The sequence below is a fragment of the Canis lupus genome, chromosome 28 (genome assembly GCF_011100685.1).
Source record: "Canis lupus familiaris isolate Mischka breed German Shepherd chromosome 28, alternate assembly UU_Cfam_GSD_1.0, whole genome shotgun sequence".
Taxonomy (NCBI): Eukaryota; Metazoa; Chordata; class Mammalia; order Carnivora; family Canidae; genus Canis; species Canis lupus.
In genome coordinates, this window is record NC_049249.1 from 9,443,510 (window position 1) to 9,466,916 (window position 23,407).

Below are 23,407 nucleotides of genomic sequence, written 5' to 3' on the forward strand. Positions count from 1 at the left end.
AGAATCAAAAGATCATTTTTTTTTCTTTTTTGTTCTTTTCCTCTGACATAGCTAATTGGCTTGAAATCGATCTGTTTTCTCAAAGCTTGGGTTTCCTTCAGTTTTGTCCCTTAGGTGAAGAGCTGAACTTTCTACCTGACTTTCACCTTAAAGAGAAACATTTACTCGCTCCTCATATGAAAGGGAAACAATGGAAGGGAACTGGTAGTCTTGAATTCTCTAGTAGAGTGAGACAACTTAAAGGAAAACAAATACAACACTTTACTATTAGATATTTAAATAAGAAGTGTTTCTTAAAGTTGTTTTTTGAAATGCCACTTCAGGGATCCCTGGGTGGCGCAGCGGTTTGGCGCCTGCCTTTGGCCCAGGGCGCGATCCTGGAGGCCCAGGATCGAGTCCCACATCAGGCTCCCGGTGCATGGAGCCTGCTTCTCCCTCTGCCTATGTCTCTGCCTCTCTCTCTCTCTCTGTGACTATCATAAATAAATAAAAATTAAAAAAAAAAAAAGAAAAAAAAAGAAATGCCACTTCACATTGTGTGATAGAAACTGAATTTCTGTTATCCACAAGGTAAACAAAGGCCTTTCAGGGAAGTGGGGGAGAGACAGTCACTGTGAATTTTTCATAACAATTTGACTATAGCAGTCATGGCATCTGAAAGAGCTCTGGCGGCCAGAGAAGAGGGGGCAGTAACCTAAGTGGTTCCCTTTTTATGAGCACATCCAAGCTAAGTCCCGACTGGATCCCCACATCTAGTGATATGGCTAGTACTATTTCCTAAAAGAGTCTGGCTTCCTGCACGTGATAAGGGCTTTTGAAAACTACTTGCCATAATCTATAGAAAACATGGTAATCTAGCCAGTTACAAGAAAAACAAATCTAGCCATTCTTTTTTTCTTTCTTTTTTTTTTTTTTTTAAGATTTATTTATTTATGATAGACATAGAGAGAGGCAGAGACACAGGAGGAGGGAGAAGCAGGCTCCATGCCGGGAGCCCGACGCGGACTCCATCCCGGTACTCCAGGATCGCGCCCTGGGCCAAAGGCAGGCACCAAACCGCTGAGCCACCCAGGGATCCCCTATTTTTTTCTTTTTGGTAATAAAGATTTTTAAAATTGTGTATAAAAAATAACTCAAGTTTCTCTCTGATCTAAGTTCTTTTTCTTATCATATCGGTAATAACAATATGATGAATATTGTTATAATACAATATGTAGAATATCGATATAGTCTAATAATATGGATGTCATTACAAAAGCTGGGCAAATGTGGAAAAGCATATTTCCAACTGTTCAGGAATAATAATGTTAGTAAATAATCTCATTAGGAAATGGAAAAGACAGAGTCATGTCAAGCTGTTTCCTACCTCAGGACTTTTGCAGCTGCTGTTTCCTCTTTCTGGAGTGTTCTTACTCCTCCTCATAGCTGATGTTTTCTCATCATCCAAGTCTCAGTCAAATGTCACTTTTCGGAGAGGCTTTCCTGACCATCAGTTGAATCCTTTCACCCCAGCTCTGCTACATATCCTATTCCTTGCTTCTAATTTCCATTAAACTATATAACATCCCTTAGTTTTAATTTCTTCTTAATACATATCATGACCTGGAGTCACTGATTTATGACTTCTGTTCTGGTTTATTTATCTCTCCAGCCAAATTGTGAACTAAAAAGAGCAGGGACTGTGTTGGTCTTTGTCACTACTAAGATTGGTGCCCAAATAGATGTGGAAGGAAAATGGGATAGCAAAATTATTATATTTATGAAAACAAAATAACAGGTTTTTGGAACAGCTTGAGGAAGTAAAACGTTCAGAATTCAATTAAAATAGAAACTGCTGCAATGTGCTACTCTTAGGTATTAGATTTGTTATTATCCATCCAAAGTTAGAAAACTTTGGATGAAAGTAAAGCTGAGTTTGTCAGTATCATCACTTTGGGAACTAAGGCAGGTATTCTAGGGTTGTTGTTGTTTTTTTTTTTTTCCAGATTCCAGAGCCCTGGCATCAAACAGGAGACTTCTGCAATACCAGTCATATCAGGATGTTATGGCTTCAGACTTCTAACTAGGTCAAAGCATAAGTCTCATGGGAAGATTGGAGTAGGGATTATTGTTCTAGCAGTTCTAAATGCTATCAAAGACTCAAGTTCTGTCCATCTCTCAGTTCTACCACCATTGAATGTCATCTTATCCAGGCAGGCAATGTCTGAGGAAGACAAGAATGCTGCCTTTCTTTTCCTAGATTTGCTTGTTCCAGCAGACTTCCTCCAGGGCTTCATGGGTCATTTTTGGGTACATATCTATTGTTGAACTAATCATTGGTGAGGGAATGAGATTATGCACAACATTCAGGCTTGACCCTGAACCTGGGGCCAGGGGGCAGGGTGGAGTGTATCCTTTTCCCATGAGGTGTGTGGACTAATTGGGGAGAGTGGAAGATATATGAACAAAACTGAGGTTCTTTGAGAAGGGAGAAGGGGGGATGTGCTATATATTTCATCTATTGTTCCTGTGTCTGGAAGCAGTAGCTAATGTGGTTGCTAAAACTTTTTCTCCTAAGTTTTGTACTGTTTGGTATGATGAGTAAAGACTAGTTCAAGATTCTAGAAGTTGATGAACAGACTGGAGACGCATACAGTTCCAGTCCTTTGGATTAAGCTTCTGTTCAAGAAGCTTGAGGAGGAGCTCCTGTTTCAGCAAGTGGTGGCTGCTGCTTTTCAAGAGGGAGATCTAGAGGGGGGAGTCAGTTGAGCTCCTCTTTCAGCTGTTTTTTTTTTTAATAATAAATTTATTTTTTATTGGTGTTCAATTTGCCAACATACAGAATAACACCCAGTGCTCATCCCGTCAAGTGCCCCCCTCAGTGCCCGTCACCCATTCACCCCCACCCCCCGCCCTCCTCCCCTTCCACCACCCCTAGTTCGTTTCCCAGAGTTAGGAGTCTTTACGTTATGTCTCCCTTTCTGATATTTCCCACACATTTCTTCTCCCTTCCCTTATATTCCCTTTCACTATTATTTATATTCCCCACATGAATGAGAACATATAATGTTTGTCCTACTCCGACTGACTTACTTCACTCAGCATAATACCCTCCAGTTCTATCCACGTTGAAGCAAATGGTATTTGTCATTTCTAATGGCTGAGTAATATTCCATTGTATACATAGACCACATCTTCTTTATCCATTCATCTTTCGATGGACACCGAGGCTCCTTCCACAGTTTGGCTATTGTGGACATTGCTGCTATATAAACATCGGGGTGCAGGTGTCCCAGCGTTTCATTGCATCTGTATCTTTGGGGTAAATCCCCAACAGTGCAATTGCTGGGTCATAGGGCAGGTCTATTTTTAACTCTTTGAGGAACCTCCACACAGTTTTCCAGAGTGGCTGCACATTCCCACCAACAGTGTAAGAGGGTTCCCTTTTCTCCGCATCCTCTCCAACATTTGTGGTTTCCTGCCTTGTTAATTTTCCCCATCCTCACTGGTGTGAGGTGGTATTTCAGCTGTTTTGATCCTATGCCCTGTCTTTAGAGAAATGCACTCCATTCTGCAGAGCCCGTCTCATTCCACGTGTTTCTTTATTGCTTTATCCTACCCTTCTTTCCCAAATCATAAGAAAAAAGTTTAGGGATGGTTTGGGAAGTTGAGAGAAGAAGAGAGTGAGTTCTCAGAATGGAAGGAATGGGACAGCTTTCCATTTCTTGTTCACTTCTGCTATATTCTCTGTTTGTAATGATCAAAGTAACTTGTGCCTTTTATTCTCTGGTTGGAGTTTTTTTTATGTCCTATGACAGGTTGAGACTAAGAATAGAATAGATGAGATAATGTGAATGCTGAAATGTTCAAAACTCCACAGCCTCTACACCATTACCAATTACAACATATAAGTGTGGTTGAAATGCAAGGGGTGTGTCAAACCAGAAAATGACATAGAGTGTTGGGAGTTTGATGTTTGATGATATATTCTGAATATTTCTTAACATCTTAAACATTTTGTGGTAGATTTGAAAAATGAGGGTAATCCTTGCTTTTTTGTTGTTTCTTGTACACTCATAGACTGGTATGACGTATTAAACTGCCAGTTTGGGATTCTTCACTGTCTTCATTCCTTACCTGGTTATTGATCTGAATCTGTCTATTCTCCTTACCACAGCCACTAACTCAGTCTGACCCTTACCACAGGACGAACAAATCCCTTTGTTCTTGAATTATTTCCCTATTATTCTGCAAGTGTGGTATGGATAAAGATTAGCTTTGATCTATCTTTGATGTCTCCAGATATCTAGCGTAAGACTTACTGAAAGTAGAGGGAAATCAATGTTTGTTGATTTCTTGTTGATATTTTCTTTTCTGCTCTTGGTTTTAGAGTCTGAACTGAAGAGTTTTTGTTCCAGAAATATACTGATCATCCTTGGCTTCTCCTGTATCATGGCTGTAGTTGCTTTGATTGCTGTGGGGCTGACCCAGAACAAACCATTGCCAGAAAATGTTAAGGTAACTCAAACCTGAGGGGTTCAGGCTGGGGTGCCAGGAGAGGGTAAAGAAGGTTATGGTAAATTAGAGCATACAGGAGGGGTAGAGGTTCTGGCATCCCAGGAGCAAATCAATATCTACTGGATTAGGGAGGTAAAATGGAAATGATGCTCATTCTGGTAGAGGGAATGTCCTGAATCAATTAGTGGTAGGAAGATAATGGTCTTTATACTTGTTCAGCAATTACTGTTAATACTTTAACAGAAACAAATACTTTATTCACATCCAGATATGTGCTGATATTATGTGGTGACATTTTGTGCTGATATTCTATAATCTAGTACTATCTCTACCTCTCATTCATTGTTTCACTGTGGATGTGTCACAACATTACACTCTTTGTTCTTCTTACTCAATTATTATTACTATCACAAAAGTAATATTTCTTAGAGAGCATTGGATAAAGCACTTTGAAGTCAAAGATTGTGGAGAAGACTTTTTCCTCATCTCCAAAATATTAAAGCAAGCAGCAAAATCAACTAAAAATACCCACAGAGAAAACATACATGTAATCAAATATAGTGATATGAAATGAATTCATAGGTGGACAGATTTCTTGGAAATTTCCACATTTGAAGAGCTAGATAATATCATTAAAAATAATTAGGGTCGTTAGCTACTGTGATTTATTTCTGCTTCCTTTCAAATTCATCAAAGTGAAATTTCAAAGACATGAATATCTTAAAAGTACCTTGTAATGTGGTCATTACTTTATTTAATCTGTTAATTAAAAAGCATATAGAAAATTTAAATTTATGTTGTAAATACACCATTGTATTTACACTTCCATTGTATTCAACTTTCATTGAAATTAAATAAATGTAAAAGGGCCCAGAATATATACCAATATGCTAATATTGTACATATTGACACATATGCACACATAAGTGATGACATGTCCAGAAGTTAAGTTGACCATGGAGACTCTGGAATACATGTGCAGAAATTTATTTTCTTGTATTTGAAGATGCTAAACTGTGAGACTAGAAAGATGAATGTATATGCCAGGCTTCTAAAACTTTTGCCATCTACCCAAATCAATTGCCTAATAGCAGAAGCCTGGATGTTACATTGGCATTTCTTTGCAACATGAACTCAACTCTGTTGCTGTGCACAGCAACCCCTTTGTCAGCATAGAAGGCTGATATTATCTCTTTGTCAATGGTCTCTTGCCTTTTAATGTTGAGTGATGTTGGCTCTCTTGGCAAAACTTCACTCACAGTTGAAGCCTCGTGACATCTTGGTTCTGCTATTTATTTACCAGCTCCAAAAGTACATGATTGCCCTCCTGATTTGACCTTTTTACATGTTAATTATTACATTTTTGGAGAGGGGGACTGCCTAGGAGGCAAAATCCGTGATAGACTTGAGCTCTGTGTTCCCAGTGAATACTTCTGGTCATGGATGACCTTCCTGCATTCACAGTGGTTATCATTGACTCAACAAAGTGTGTTGTGTTGGCCCCACAAAATGGAATAGGTCTTTAAATGGGAGGTATGAGTATTTGAAGAGTAGACACTGGCATATGAAATGAATCTTTATAGCAATATCACTGATCTAGCAAGATCCTTTTATATATGCAAACTAGTCATTTATTAAGGTCATACACTAATTTTAATAAGATTGCTGGCATATATTAAGGGCAAAATATTTTAGGAATTTGTGTTTGGTGATGGCTTTAAGCTATGTATGCTGCCCATTTTGATAGTCACTAGCCATATGTAGCTATTTCAACTTAATTAAAATAAATAAAATAAAATAAAATAAAATAAAATAAAATAAAATAAAATAAAATAAAATATTTTGTCCCTTAGTTGCACTAGCCAGATTCCAAATACTCAATAGTCTCACGTGTCTGGTGGATACTAAATTGGACAATGCAGACATAGAACATTTCCATTGCTGCAGAAAGTTCAATTGGACATTGATGCTTTAGAGAATACTCTTTGATAATATTTCTGAAATCATTCCAAACTAAGTTTGATGAATAAGGTATATAATAAAACATTATAAAATATAAAATAAGAAATAGTAAATGAGACTTTTTTCTTGTGTGATTTGTAAGCTAATACCAGGACATCCCAGATATCATGAGCTACTAAAATGCTTTGAGTAGTTTGTTGAATAAATTTATTTCCTTTCAAAAATGATAATTTAAAAGATAACACTTATTTCAATATTCATACCTGGTACATTTGTTTTAAAAACATGTAACATCAAACTTCCAGGGAAAATGGTGGAGTAGGAGGACTCTAGGCTCACCTAACCTCATGGAACAAGAGAACACCTGATCAGTGTAAATAACTCAGAAAACAATCTGAAGACTGAGAGAATTTCTCTACATTCACAGCTAAATGTAGAGAAGAGGCTGTATCAGAGGGAGTAGGAAGGTTGGAGACACATTTGGAAGTTAAATGGACCTGTCTGTAGGAGGGAGAAACGACACAGGCATGGCAAGGGCAGAGGACCGGGCCCTCATACCAAGTACCCCAGATGCACAGGGATCCTGCATGAAACCAAAGGGGCCCAATTTCCTGAGTTCTTATAATCAGCAGGAATTAACACCTGGAAGTTTGAAAATTAGTGGGCTCAGTTCTGGAAGAGCCAGGAGGGCGAGAGTAAACAGAGACCAGACCCTACACTTAAAGGACAGCACCCTTAAACAAATAGCCCTGTGGAGATATAGCATAGAAGCAGCAGTTTGAAAAGCACCTGTGTGTGCAGGAGGGAGATTTGTTTACTAATCTCAGTGCATGTACTTGGAGGGGTAGGGATCATTGGGAGACCTCTCTAGGTTCAAAGGAGCTGGTGGATATCATTTCCTTCCCCCATCCTCCAGCATAAACACATGGACACCTGTGAATCAGCAATTCTCCAACACTACCTAACTTGCTAACAGTCTGCCCCACCCTTGTGTTCTCCTGTGGACATGCTGGCTTCAGCTAGGCCTCACTCCAAGTCTCCTATCATACAACAGACCTTGCTAATACCACCCACCCTGCCCCCAAGTGCTTCTTGGGATCCACCCCCTCCAATCCAGCCAGCCTTGGTTCTGGTGGCTACCGGTCCCCTTTCACAACAGACCTCAGCAAACCTTGCTGACACTGTGTGCCTCACCCTCCCCCCCATTCCTGCATTCTCCTGTGTACCTGCTCCTTCCAGTATGCCCTTGGCCAAAGCCCACCCAAAATGGTGCCATAAGCCTGGCAGTGTGCAAGCAACTCTGCTAGGCCAACAGCACTCCAAAGTGAGTCCAGCCCTGGGGAGAGTGGAAGATAACCACACACACTGGTCTGACTGTAGCCCCAGCAGTGGGCTGAGGGCAAATGTCTGGTCTGACTGCAGGTCCTGCCCACCAATGAAAACCTCTCAGAAGACAAGGAAAGTACCCTACAGTTTGGTGTTACAGCATCTCTGGCAAACTCCTGGTCTGATTCAACCCCAGCTAAAAGTGGCCCTAGACTGGCCCACTAACAACACAAGGACCAAACTCTACTCACAATAGGCAAAGCGAGCCATCACAGACAACTGGATTGAAGGCAAATGTGGCTCAGCCACAACAGCAAGACATATGCATCACACATAGCAAATACCCCTGAAGCTCCAGATTCTGGTGAACAGGGGACACTGCATGGCAAGGCACTACAGGACCTTTTACAGGCTATTACTGTCAAATACATAGCTGTCTTTCTTAACACACAGAAACAGATGCTGAGAGTTAGACAAAATGAGACAGAGGAATATATCCCAAATGAAAGGATAGGACAACATTGCAGCAAGAGAACTAACAAATGGAGATAAGTAATATCCTTGATATTTGAAGAGAATTTGAAGTAATGGTCACAAAGATATTCACTGGATTTGAGAAGAGAGTGACATCCTTAACAAAGAGATAGAAAACAAAAAAAGAGGGGTGCCTGGGTGGCTCAGTCAGTTGAATAACCAGCTCTTGGTTTTGGCTCAGGTTGTGATCTCAGCACAGGTTGTGGGATCAAGCCCCGTGTTGGGCTCTGTGCTCAGCACAGAGTCTGCTTGAGATTCTCTCTCTCTTTCTCCCTCTGACTCTCTCCCCAGTCACACACACACACACACACACACACACACACTAAATAAATAAATAAAATCTTTGGGAAAAAAAGAACCAATCAGAGATGAAGTACACAATAACTCAAATTAAAAATACACTATGTGGAATAAATAGTAGGCTGGAAGAAGCAGAAGAATGTGTCAGTGACCTGAAGGACAGAATAACATAAAACAATCAGGCTGAATAAGAGCAAAGAAAGAAATAATTAAGTAAAAACAGGGAACTCAGGAATACCATGAGGCATAGAAACATTTGCATTATAGGGATCCCAGAAGGAGAAGAGAGAAAAAAGAGAGCAGAAAAATTGTTTGAAGAAATGATAGCTGAAAGCTTCCTGTATCTAGAGAAGGAAACAGAAATCCAGATCTAGGAGGCACAGAGAGTCCCCAACAAAATCAACCCTAGGCAGTCCACACCAAGACACATAGTAATTAAAATGGCAAAAAGTAGTGATAAGGAGAATTTTAAAAGCAGCAAGAGAAAGCAGATACTTATAAGGGAAATCCCATAGGGCTTTAGCTAAATTTTCAGCAAAAACTTTGCAGGCCAGAAGAGAGTAGCATGATGCATTCAAAGTGCTGAAAGAAAAAAACCTGCAGCCAAGAATACTTTATCTAGCAAGGCTGCCATTCAAAATAGGAGAGATAGTTTTCCAGACAAACAAAAGTTAAAGGAATTCATAACCACTACAAGAAATGTTAAAGGGGACTCTGAGTGGAAGAGGAATAAGAAAAGTAGGAAACACAAAAGCTTAAAATAAGTATATCTATAAAAATCAGTCAAGGGATTCACAAAATAAAAGGATGTAAAGAATGATAGCATATATGTAAAACATAAGGGAGAAAGATTAAAGCATGGCTTCAAACTTAAGAAACCATCAATTTAACATCAACTGCTGTATGCATAAGATGTTATATATAAAGGTAATGGTAACCACAAATCAAAAACCAGTAATTAATATGCAGAAAAAAAAGAGAAATGAATCCAAATATACCACTAAAGAAAGCCAGGAAACCGTGAGAGAAAATAGAGAAAAGAAGAACAAAGAAGAACTATAAAAACAACCATAAAGCAAATAACAAAATAGCAAAAGTATGTATCTAACAATAATTAGTTTGAATGTAAATAAGTAAATGCTACAATCAAAAGACATAGAGTGACGAAATGGATAAAAAGGAAGACCCACCTATATGCTGTCTACAAGAGACTCATTTCAGACCTAAAGACATATGCAGATTGAAAGTGAGGGGATGGAAAAACATTTATCATGCAAATGGAAGTGAAAAGAAAGCTGGGCTAGCAATAGTTATACTTGTACACAATGGCCTTTAAAATAAAGACTGAAACGAGACAAAGAAGGACGCTATATAATCATTAAGGGAACAATCCAACAAGAAGATATTTATGCACGCAAATACATAAAACTAATAACAAACATAAAGGAAGTAATCAATAGTAATATAATAATAGTAGGGGACTTTACACTCCATTTACATCAATGGATAGATCATCCAAACTGAAAATCAACAAGGAAACAGTGACTTTGAATGACACATTGGACCAGAATAATCTAACAGATATATTCACAACATTCCACCCTAAAACAGCAGAATGCATCTTCTTCTCAAGTGCACATGAAACATTCTCTAGGATAGATCACATATTAGGCCACAAAACAAATCTCACAAATTAAAAAACATTGAAGTCATACCATGCACTTTTCCAACTACAACACTGAAACTAGAAATCAACCACAAGCAAAAATCTGGAAAGAGCATGGACATGAAATAACATGCTACTAAACAATGAACAGGTCAGCCAAGAAATGAAAGAGGAAATAAAAAAAAAAACCCTTATAGACAAATTCAAATGAAAACCTAATGGTCCAAAATCTTTGGGATGCAGCAAAGCTGTTCAAAGAGGGAAGTTCATAGCAATGCAGGCCTACCTCAAGAAGCAAGAAAAAATCTTAAATAAACAACCTACACTTATACCTAAAGGAGCTAGAAGAAGAACAAACAAAACCCAAAACCAGTAGAAGGAAGGAAATAATAAAGATGAGAGGAGAAATAAATGAATAGAAACTAAAAAGACAATAGAATAGATCAATAAAACCAAGAGCTGGTTCTTTCAAAAGATAAACCTTTGATCAGGCTCATTAAAAACAAAGAGATGTGACTCAAATAAACAAAATTAGATTTGAATGAGAAGAAATAACAACCAATACCACAGAAATACAAAGGATTATAAGAGACTATTATGAAAAATTATATGCCAACAAGCTAGACAACAGAAGACATGGACAAACTCCTAGAAACGTATAACCTCTCAAATCTCAGCCAGGAAGAAATAGAAAAAGAGTAAACCTATTATCAGCAATGAAATTGAATCAGTAATCAAAAAACTCCTCCCAACAAACAAAAATCCAGGACCAGACAGTTTCCTTCGTGAATTCTACTAAACATTTGAAGAAGAGCTAATACCTATCCTTCTTGAACTATTTCAAAAAATAGGAGAGGAAGGAAAACTTCCAGTTTCATTCTATGAGGTCAGCATTACCCTGATACCAAAGCCAGATAAAGACACTACAAAAGAGAGAGAGAGAGAGAGAGAGAGAGCTATAAGCCAATATCTCTGATGAACAGTAGATGCAAAATCCTCAACACAATATTAGCAAACCAAATCCAACAATACATTAAAAAAATCATTCACCACTATCAAGTGGGATTTTATTCTTGGGATGCAGGGGTGGTTCAGTATTTGCAAATCAATCAACATGATACATCATATAAAGAAGAGAAAGGATAAAAACCATATGATCATCTCAATAATGAAGAAAAAGCATTCATTTGACAAAGTTCAAAATCCATTCATGATAAAAACTTTCAATAAAGTAGGTTTAGAGGAAATATATGTCAACATAACAAAGACTATATATAAAAAAAACCTACAGGTAACATCATAATGGTGAAAAACTGAAAGCTTTTCCTCTTACATTAAGAACAAGACAAAAATGTCCACTCTTACCACTTATATTCAACATAGTACTGGAAGTCCTGGCCACAGCAATCAGAGAAAAAAAATAAATGGCATCCAGATTGGTAAGGAAAAAGGAAAACCTGCATGTATATAGCATGATATTATATATAGAAAACCCTAAAGACTCCACCAAAAAACTGATAAATGAATTTAGTAAGATCAGAGGATACAAAATCAATATCTAGAAATCCATTGCATATCTGTACACTATACATCTGTAATGAAGTGACAGAACAAGAATGTAAGAAAACAATCCCATGGGGCATGTGGGTGGCTCAGTGGGTAAGTGCCAGCCTTCAGCTCAGATCATGATTCTGGGGTCCTGGGATTGAGCCCTTCACCTTCTTTCTCTCTGTCCCTCCCCCCTGCTGGTGGTCGGTCACTCGTTCTCTCTCTCTTTCAAATAAATAAAATCTTGAAAAATAAAATAAACAATCTCATTTACAATTGCACCAAAAAAGAATAAAATGCCTAGGAATAAACTTACCCAAGGAGGTGAAAGACTTGAACTCTGAAAACTATAAAACATTGATGAAAGAAATTGAAGGTAACATAAACAAATGAAAGCTATTCCAACCTCATGGATTGGAAAAAACCAATATTGTTAAAATGTCTGTACTACCCAAAGCAATCTATGGATTTAATGCAATCCCTATCAAAATACCAAGAGCATTTTTCCAAAACTGCAATGAACAATCCTAAAATGTGTATGGATCCACAAAAGACTCTGAATAGCCAGGGCAGTCTTGAAAAATAACAAAGCTAGAGATATCACAATCCCAGACTTCAAGATGTACTACAAAGCTGTAGTACTACTATAAACAATATGGTACTGGCACAAAAATAGACACAGATCAATAGAACAGAATCAAGAGCCTAGAAACAAGCCCACAAATATATGGTCAATCTTTGACAAAGGAAGCAAGAATGTGCAATGGGAAAAAGACAGTCTCTTCAACAAATGGTGTTGGGAAAACTGAACAGCTGTATGCAATGGAATGAAACTGGACTACTTTCTTATGCCATCCACAAAAATAAATTCAAAATGGATTAAGGACCTAAATGTGAGACCTGCAACTGTAAAAATCATAGAAGAGCAAAGACAGTAATTTCTTTGATGTCAGCTGTAGCAACATTTTTCTAGATACATCTCCTGAGGCAAGGGAAACAAAAGCAAAAATAATCTACTGGGACTTCAGCAAAACAAAAATCTGCACAGCAAAGGAAATAATCAACAAAACTAAAAGACAACCTACTGAGTGTCTTTCAAATTTATTTTCAAATGATATATCCAATAAAGGGTTACTATTCAAAATATATAATGAACTTATACAGCACAACACAAAAAAACAAATAATCCAAATAAAAAATGAGCAAAAGACATGACCAGAAATATCCCAAAGAACACATACAGATTGCCAACAGACACATGAAAAGATGTTCAGCATGACTCATCATCAGGGAAATGCAAATCAGAACCACGGTGAGATTTCACCTCACACCTGTCAGAATGGTTAGAATCAAAAACACAAGAAACAACAAGTGTTGGTGAGGATGTGGAGAAAAAGGACCTGTTGTGCACTGTTAGTGGAAATGCAAACTGGTGCAGCCACTTCAGAAAACAATATGGAGCTTCCTCAAAAAGTTAAAAATAGAACTACCGTATGATCTGGTAATTCTACTTCTGGGTATTTACCCAAAGAATACTAAAACATTAATTCAAAAATATATATGTATCCCTGCTTTTGTTGCAGCATTATTTACAATAACCGAATTATGGAAGCAGCCCAAGAGTCCATTGATAGATGAATGGATAAAGAAGATATGGTATATATACACAATGGAATATTATTCAGCCATAAAAAGAATGAAATCTTGCCATTTGCAACAACATGGATGGAGCTAGACGAAATAATGCTAAGTGAAATAAGTCAGAAAGACAAATACCATGTTTTCACTCATATGTGGAATCTAAGAAACAAAACAAGCAAAAAAAGAGAGACAAACCTAAAAACAGACCCAACTATAGAGAACAAACTATGGTTACCAGAGGGCAGCTGGGGGTAGGAGGATAAGTGAAATAGCTGAAGGGGATTAAGAGTATACTTACCATGATGCACACTGAGTAATGTATAGATTGTGGAATCACTATGTTGTACACCTGACACCAATATAACATTGCATGTAACTATATTGAATTAAAATAAATAAAAACATATAACATCATCTCTTCATGACCATACTTCATTCATCTGTTCATTTGTTCACAGATTCATGAATCAACAATTAAATATTCACTGAGGGGGCACTTGACGAGATGAGCACTGGGTGTTATTCTCTATGTTGGTAAATTGAACACCAATAAAAAATAAATTTATTATTTAAAAAAACAAATATTAAGTATCTATATTAGGCACTGGGCTACAGGATATGATTGAGCTTACTATCTGGAGAAGGAAACACATTTAATAGATGACCCAAATTATTAATTATAGTTGTCATGAATGCCACCAACTGAAAGTTGGGAGCCAGGGCAGTCTTCTCTGAAAGAAATGACATTTATAGTAAAACTTGAAGTTAGCTGAGGTAGAGAAGGGTAGAGAATATTCCAGGAAAAAGGAAAGCAAGTCCAAGAATCTCACAGATAAAGATGGTGAGGGAGGTGGTTTCGTCAGGGTCTTGCAAGTCAGATTGAGGATTTTAATTTTAATCTTAAGAGCAATAAGAAGACAGTAACTTGATCAGATTTGTGTTTTGAAAAGATCACTCTGGCTGCAGTGAAGTAGAGGGTGGGAGATAAGAACAGATATAGTTTAGAAGGAGGTCTTGAATTAAATTTTTGAAGAAAAATTTTTTATTTTTGAGGTACTGGACATCCAAGGAGAAATGTCAAAGCAGCAGTTGGATAATCAGATCTGGACCTCATAGAAGAGGTATAGACCTACAGTGCACATTAGAAATATAATGCAAGCCATATTTTAATTTTTCCAGGGGCCACATTTTTAAAAAGTAGAAGGTTGAAATTAATTTAATAATATTTTAGTGTAATTCATTACATCTCAAATATGTCAACATTTCATCAAAATAATTATTAATAAAGTATTTTCCATTATTTTTTCATGCTATCTTCAAATTCCAGTGTGATTTTTTCTTCTTTTTTTAAAGATATTTTATTTATTTATTTATTTATTTATTTATTTATTTATTTATTTGACACAGAGAAAGACAGAGAAAGAGAGCACAAGCAGGGGGAGCAGGAGAAGGAGAAGCAGGCTCCCTGCTGAGCAGGGAACCCAACTAGCATTTTAAAGCAGGGCTCAATCCCAGGACCCTGGGATCATGATCTGAGCTGAAGGTAGAAGGTTGACCAACTGAGCCACCCAGGTGCCCCTCCAATATGATGTTTAACTTAAATCACATCTCATTCAGACTCCTTTAACAACATGGAGATTAGGAGTGCCACCTCATGCCACATAGTCAAAAATCCATGTATAACTTTTGACTCCCTCAAAACCTAATTGCCTACTATTGACCAGAAGGCTTAGCAATAACACAAACAGTTGATTCACACATATTTTATATATGTGTTTTATACTTTATTCTTACAATAAAGTGAACTACAGAAAAAAATGTTAAGAAAATCATAAGAATAGAAAATACATTTATAATACTCTACTGCATTTATTGAAAAGAATCCAGAATTCAAACCTGTGTTGTTCAAGGGTCAACTGCAGCTAACATTTCAAGTGCTCAATAGCCACATGTAGCTAGTGGCTACCTTATTGGACAGAACATGTCTAAAGATACGTCTCTGATGCCACTGATGTATTGAAGCCCTAGAAAAGGATGAGATTATAGGAAGGGGGTAAAAAGCAAGAAGAGGGCAAGGACCAAATCCTGAGGAATTCTATCATTCAAATATAGTGCTTGCAGTTTAGAAATCATTTACATTTTTTCTTTCTAGGAATACTGTGAGGAATAAAAGATTATCCTCATCTTATAGATAAGCAAAATGAGGGCCTTTGAGGTTCTCTTGCTCAAGGCTCAGTATCTCATAGATTACTGCAAGAATTAAGTGGGGGGCAGCCCCGGTGGCACAGCGGCTTAGCGCTGCCTGCAGCCTGGGGCGTGATCCTGGAGACCCTGGATCGAGTCCCACGTCGGGCTCTCTGCATGGAGCCTGCTTCTCCCTCTGCCTGTGTCTCTGCCTCTCTCTCTCTGCATCTCTATGAATAAATAAATTAAAAAATCTTTAAAAAAAATTAAGTGGGATAAATAAATGCAAATGTGAAGTGCAGAGCAGGAGTCCTGGCCCACTGTGGACAATCAGTGATTGATAGCTCATATGTTATCATCTTTGCAGCCTGTCTGGTCACAAATTGCCATTTTATCTCCAGTTCTTCCTATCTAATTCACCCTTGTCTAACCCAGCCCATGTCAGCCCTCTCATCTTGATGATCCAATCCTGTCATCCTCCTACCTAATCCAGTTTGGGTTCAGCCTTGCTGGGGCAGTGGTGGCCTCATGCCCAGGCCACATCTAGCAAAACACAAGAACTCCTTATTGGAGTGACGTGTTGTTTACTTGTCCAGTTACCAAGGTGGTAAGCATATTGAGGGCAGTGCCGGGGTTTCATTTGTCTTTGTGTACATTTTATTATTCATTTACTCAACTTATTCACTTAACAAATAGTCATTGACCATCTACTCTTATTTTAGGTCCTAGGTATGTAGCAATGAGCAAAACTGGCAAAGTCCTTACCTTCATGGGGCTAATAGTGTAGTGGAAAAGATAATCACTAATCAAATAATCACAAAATAAATGTTAAATTACAACCAGTAATCAGACTTGGCTGGTTGCCTCATAGAAGTTTGCTGCTGAGTCAATGACTAGGGTAACATCTTGAACAGGTAAAACTGCTTCTTCCTTGGATGTGAAGAGCATGTTGAAGGGCAAGTCTTATGGCAGGATTTGTCAGTATAAGAGGCAGGCCCCTGCCTCCAAATCCCCTGGGAGACCAGGGTTCCCTATTCTTACCACCAGACCCTACCTGGTTTGAACCTCCAGATTGCAGGATCTGAGAATCTACATATTGAACAGGCATCCTGGAACATTCTCATGCCATTAAAGCCTGGAAACCACTGTCCTGTAGATATAGAATGGCCAGTTTTAAAAAAATAGGCCTTAATGAACTGAAGAGTCATTTAGCAGTACCTAAGTGCCCCCTGGGAAAGTGCCTTTGTCCAGTGGAACTGGGTGGGGAGGTAGCTTTCAGATCTGCTCAGTTCATCACTTCCTTAATTTCCTGGTCACTAGTGAAGACTGGCATTTAGTGAATTGTCAGATATTCCTTTTAGCACAAACATTCCACATTCTGGCACACACACATCCCCACAGGGTTCTCTTGAATGTACCAGACTGACCCAATACCAAATCATATGGCTTTATTAACAACTGCCACTTCTGTGGAATGCCTGCTGGCTCAGGGACCAGATGGTTTTGATTTCAGTCCCAAATCTGCTACTTTCTGCTGTGAGACTTGGGCAAGTAAATCTCTCTCTCTATTCCTCAGCTTCCTCATATGTCCAATGGAGGTGGTTGTGAGGATTATAAGGAATGATACCAGTGACTCACTTATCAGAGTGTCCAGCACATCAGAAGCCATCAGTGGAGACTAGCTGTCCACACTGCTTTGAGGGAGATGAGTTCTAGGGAAGGCCCTTTGCTGCTAATGTGTTAAGCTAATTGAGCTGGTGCTCCCAGGATTTCCAGCTGCTGCTAAAAGGTGATGACCTATCCCCAAACATCTGCTTTTTCACAAGGAACTAAAGTGCTATTCTTCGTTAAGCATTTGTGATTGTATCTTTTCATAGAGAGTTTGGAAGGACTTGCTCCCAATTTACAACCTCAAATACTCCCAGAAAATATCTACATTATTTTTACTTCACTGGATTTTAATGTTGTCTTGTTTAAAAAACAATACCTGGAGGGGCACCTGGGTGGCACAGTCAGTTAAATGGGTGACTCTTGGTTTCAGCTCAGGGTTGTCATCTTAGGGTTGTGGGATTGAGCCCTGCAATGGGCTCTGCACTCAGTGCAGAGTCTACTTGAGATTCTCTCTCTCTCTTCTTCTGCCCCTCCCACTTGTACTTTTTCTCTCTGGAATAAAGAAATCTTTAAAAACACACATATACACACAAAAGAAAAAAAACAAAACAAACAAACAAATAAATAAATAAATAAATAAACAAACCCCACAATAGCTGGAGATGGATGGTGGTGATAGTTGCACAAAGTGTGAATGTACTTAATGCCACTGAACTGTACACTTAACTGTACACTTAAAATGGTAAATTAATGTTTGGTGTATTTTACCACAATTAAACAAATAGCAATATAACTGTGGTTTGTATTGAATGTCTAGTAATTCCAATTAGAGAAAAAAGAAAAGCAGAAAATGGTCTTTAATTGTTTACAGGCCTTGCCAGCATTGCTGTAGCTAATGGAGACCTGATTTGTTTATAGAGTACTAGAGTTAAATTTGAAAGTATTAGCTTTGTTTATTCAAACAGACTCATGGATGGACTGATGATGTTGCTAAAAGTAGAGTTAAAGCTACAGGGACTTTTTAAAAAGATTCTGAAGAACCAATATGTCTGAAGCAACCAATAGAAGTTAATTATCTTACTGACTTATGGAGTTTTTTTTGGGTGATGGTGGAACTCAATATCAATGGCACTACTTTATATTAGACAATGAATATTAAGTTCTCTCAGGACTGGAAGGAGTTCAGGAACCATACAATTCTACCTGCCCCACCCCCCCATTCACTCATTTGATTCAACAATTGTCTGTTGAATTCCTTCTTTGTGTCTAACCTATGGTAGGATATACTGTGGTGGATGCTGGATATACCATGGTAAGCAAAACAGACCTGCCCTAATAAGGCAGCTCACATCCTTATGGGGAAGGTTATTCAAATAGCTACATAGACATGTAGTTATGTATCATGGTAAGTGCTTGTCTTTAGAGCAAAAATATGGGTACTCTGAGCCATGGATGAGGAGGGTAGAATCAAATCTGAGAAAGTCAGAGAAGGCTGGGGTCTCAGGTGAAGGGCATTCTGGGAAAAGGCCTTGGAACAGAAGCTACATGGCTTATAGGGAACTGAGAGCTGACCGGTGTCAGGGTGGGTGTTTTCTGAATGAGAAGACTTAAAGGGTTGAATATCCCACTTCTGCAGAGCCAGGAATAGAAGCAGATCATCTGACACTCAAGTTTTCTAGTTCTTTCTACATCTAGGGAGATTTACTCAGACACCCAGACCTATAACATTTGTGCAGAATAGAATTCCATCCTAAGGAGGGTTTTGGCCCACCTCCCCTTGACCTCCAGCCTCTGTGAACTCTGGGTCTGTTGCCACCCGCATCTCCAGGTCTACACCAAAGGCTCTACACTGGTGTCTTCATGAACCAAGCAAAGTCATTTTTACTGTTCCTTTTTCTGGAACACTGCCTTTGTTTACTCAACATAGCTTATGAAGATCAGTTATGATTGCTAATATCATGTGCATGACCAGAAACTAGCTTAAGATAAAGTTGTATGCACAGTTAAGATTGCAGCCATATAAAAATTTATGTATTTAGGAAAGACTGGAAAGAGATAAAGCAAAGTAACAGTGATGTCTAGTTGGTAGGATCTTAAATGTCTTTTTCCCTGTTTCCTCTTCATTTTCTAGATGCCATTTAGTAGTAAACCTTTAGTACTCTTAAAACAGAAAGTAATATTGAAATAATGTTAGGGGAATGTCCTATCTCTTTGTCACCACACAAATCTTTGATTTTTCTTTAATATGAAGAATGTACTCACAGGACTCTTAGAAGTACTTTAAATATGAACTATAGAGAAACACTGGATAGGAGTGATAGCATGGTGCAAGGCACAGCATTTGTCAAAACATTTCTGTTGGGTAGAGATTTTTATTTTAAACATAATTCTCTTATCACAGAGTCTGGGGAATGCTGGCTCAAACAAAGTTAGGTGAATTCTCCACTGCCAAAATCTCTGAAGCGGGATCCCTGGGTGGCGCAGCGGTTTGGCGTCTGCCTTTGGCCCAGGGCGCGATCCTGGAGATCCAGGATCGAATCCCACGTCAGGCTCCCGGTGCATGGAGCCTGCTTCTCTCTCTCTCTCTCTCTCTCTCTCTCTCTCTCTCTCTCTCTGTGTGTGACTATCATAAATAAATAAAAAAATTAAAAAAAAAACTCAAAAATCATTAAAAAAAAAAAAATCTCTGAAGCATTCACTACCTAGTTGGTTTGTGAGGCCAGGAGACAGAGAGAACACTCAGCCTTCCCCAAACTTCTGGGAAGATTTATTTGCCTAGATCCTTACAAGCTTAGTGCTTTGTGGAACATGCATCGAAAAATGCTGATGTGGTGAAAAAGAACAAAAGATGGTGACTACATAGGCTCTAGATGGGTCTTCAAAGCCCTTCACTATCTGTACTTGTTAGGTAAGTCCTTGAGCTGGACTGGACACGGGTTCTCAGCTATCAAATAAGAAGATTACATGCAATGGACTTCTAGCTCTAAGATGGCCAACTATGAAAATGAGTAAATACACTGACAGTTTTGTAATAATGAAAGGCAAACTTCCAAAAACTCAAACAGAATTTTCACACCATCAAGCTTTTATCTGTCTCTCAAGCTGCAAACCATTTCCAAAGACAAAAAATATTTGGCAAATTCAGCAGGTTAGCATTCCAGTCTGCTGTATACACAAGGTAGAATGTCCTCAATTCCCATGTTACAGTATACACTGCCTCCCCCTCAAACACTTGATAAACCAAATGTAGTGAAAATTTTAATTTCTCAACCACCTTACTGTGTAAGGCCTTCTAGAAACACAATGATAGAGGCAAGGCTGATTCCTTTTCTCTGCTGAAAGAATAACTGTCATGTCAACAAAGACAGAATAGAATGTCCTGATTCCAGATAAGGGCTGCTTGCTGCTGCCGCCTCAGTTTTTATCATATGCTGCTGTGGTTGGAACACTTTCTGGCAGGAAGAATTCATAGACCCTTCTAGGGAACAGCAGAATTTTCTGCTGTCTAACCCCTGAGCACCTCTCTCCACATTGGGAGGCTGCTCACAGTTCCAAAGGCCCCAGACCCCAGGCATTCTTCAATGGGTCTGCGATAGTCACTACCTAAGTCAGTTCTTGGTTTCCTCTCACTGCAAGCCTGCTTGTAGAGGAGTCTATCCAGCTTGCTTTCTTGCCACGAATACAGGCCTTTGTCTTTTTAAGGGCATAATGAATGCTCATTGCCATAGGGAGTCCTGCTGTGTGTAACTAAGCTGAGAGCACTGGAGGTTATGGAGCTTCAAGGACCTGCCCACTGCTGCATCACTGGTGCTCCCTGCTAATCTGGAAAAACAGAATAAAGCTTGACACCTCAGCAGACTCAGATTTTAGCTGTTCCCAGTGATCTAGGGAGGTCTCTTGAATTCTCATTCTTGTCCTCATTCCTCCCTGGAAGTCTTAGGTTCTTACCAGGTGATAAGACAGTATGGGAGGACATATATAAAACAACTGCGGAGTTAAGCACTATCAAGAGGCAGACTGCACTTCAAGGTCCACAGCAGCAAAGTGTGGTCAGTGCGGTTGGCTCACATTTTAGAAGTGCCTCCTTTTTCTCTTCCTTCTGCTTCCCCATTTACTTTCCTCCATGTTTCTCTCTGGTATAGGGATGATAAATAAAAGTACAGACCAGTACCATCAGGCTGTCCTTACAAGCCCATGGCAGACATTGTTATTTAACCTTGGCATTTTTCCTGATTAAACTTAGGGATGTAACCAAAGATGAACATAAAATGATCAAAAAGGGCACTTGGCAGTCTACTCCCAGGTAAATACCCAAAAGAAATGAGAGCTTGTATCCACAAAATGACATGTGCAAGATTGTTCCTGGCAGATATATTCCCAATAGTCCCAAACTGGAAAAAACTCAACTGTCTAACAACAGTAGAATGGATAGAAATGCAGTGCATGCAATGAAATAGGAAATATTCTACAGCAATGAAAAGGGATGAACTATAGCTACACACAGACTGGATGCATCTAAAAGACAATGTAGAGCAAAAGAAGCTAGACATAAAGGAGGCACATGGTGCAAGTCCCTTTATTGCAGCTCAAAGATAGGCAGAAGTCACCTGTGGTACTAGAAATCAAGACAATGGTTACCCTCAGGAGAAACTGACTGAGGGGGCACTGGGAAGCCTTCTGAGGAGTAGAAAACGTTTTCAATCTTGATCTTGGTGGTGTGGTATATATGGATATGCACATATGCAAAAATGCACTGGGATGCACACCTAAAATGTGTGCACTTTGGTGTAGTTACCCCTCAGTGAAAGTCTTTAAGAACTGTTGTTCTGAGGGGGTAGTGGAAGGGGAGGTGAGCGGGGGGATGGGGTGACTGGGTGACGGGCACTGAGGGGGCACTTGACTGGATGAGCACTGGGCATTTTACTATATGTTGGCAAATCAAAACTCAATTAAAAAAATATACAAAAACAAAAACAAAAACAGAGAGAACTGTTGCTCTGCCCTTGCTCCTGTTTCTCTGTATATGGAGCATAAGGTCTTGGATCTGACTCTGATCCAAATCCAGGCTCTGTCACCTATAAGCTGTGTATCTTGAGTAAATTACTTAACCTCTTTGAACTTTAGTTTCTCACTTATATAGCAGGGACAAACAGAGTACCTACCCTATAGCACTATTCTGAGGGGTAAGTCAGATAACGCTCATGAAAGAGCTTTGTGCAACACCTGCCCATTACATTTAATGTTCTCAAGAAACGTGATGTGGGGACTTTGCTCTTTCCCCTTTCCCCCCTGACCACCTGGTGCTTTCTCATGCTGTCTTTCCCCCTCTTTCTTCACACCTTCTTTTTTCCTTTATCCTTACTTTCATCTACCCTCAGTTACAAGAGCCCAAAACACAAAAATACATATCTTTTAAAATTTATTGAATACAATGTATAGTTATATTCATAATGAAAAAGCGAGCATCCTTAGTATTTTCCATGTCTCCCTTCCAAAGCCCAGGCCACATACCAGACCAATTAAATCACATATCTGGGAGTAGAACACAGAGATCACTAGCTTTTGAGGCTCTCCAGGTGATTTGGACATGATTCCAGTGCGCACACAAGCTTGGGAACTGCTGGACTGATGGCTTTCTAGTCCCTCCATGATATCTCAGCTGCCTTAGCATATGGTTCTGGTTCTTGGCTACCCATTAGAATCACCTGGGAAGCTTCTAATCAGTCTGAGGCTCAGGCCCCACCATGGGTAAGGCTTGGATATTTCTAATGTGCAACCAGCACTAAAAGCCACTATTCTAGGGGAATTGGTGTCATGGTAGTTCTTGTGATCAGGGCGGCAGCAGGCAACCCCTTTCTGCTCCTCATGTTCCTCTTGAATTAAAATACTTATGTTTCCTTTCTGTTGCAAGCTGAGTATGGAGAAGCATCATGTAATCCTGATGAATTCTTGATTTATTTTACCCTCAGTATGGGATTGTGCTGGATGCAGGCTCTTCTCACACAAGTTTGTACATCTATAAGTGGCCAGCAGAAAAGGAGAATGACACTGGGGTGGTGAATCAGATAGAAGAGTGCAAGCTGAAAGGTAAGATGAAGGAAAAGGGGAGGGAGACAGTGGGGTGGGAGAGCATACACG

General features: G+C 39.0%; 1 protein-coding gene across 12 annotated transcripts in view; it reads left to right on the plus strand.

Annotated features, from left to right (window-relative positions):
• Window positions 1-23,407, plus strand: part of ENTPD1 (ectonucleoside triphosphate diphosphohydrolase 1) — a 131,725-nt gene that overhangs the window by 80,207 nt on the left and 28,111 nt on the right. For 6 of the 12 annotated variants that reach the window (XM_038578345.1, XM_038578349.1, XM_038578346.1 and 3 more), the window contains 2 exons: window positions 4,370-4,497; window positions 23,239-23,356. In XM_038578345.1, coding sequence (XP_038434273.1) covers window positions 4,432-4,497; window positions 23,239-23,356 — 184 coding nt within the window. In that variant the 5' untranslated portion in view covers window positions 4,370-4,431. Of the gene's footprint in view, window positions 1-2,125; window positions 2,290-4,369; window positions 4,498-14,527; window positions 14,596-23,238; window positions 23,357-23,407 lie in introns of those variants that run through there. The other 6 variants (XM_038578354.1, XM_038578353.1, XM_038578352.1 and 3 more) reach the window with 4 other exon arrangements.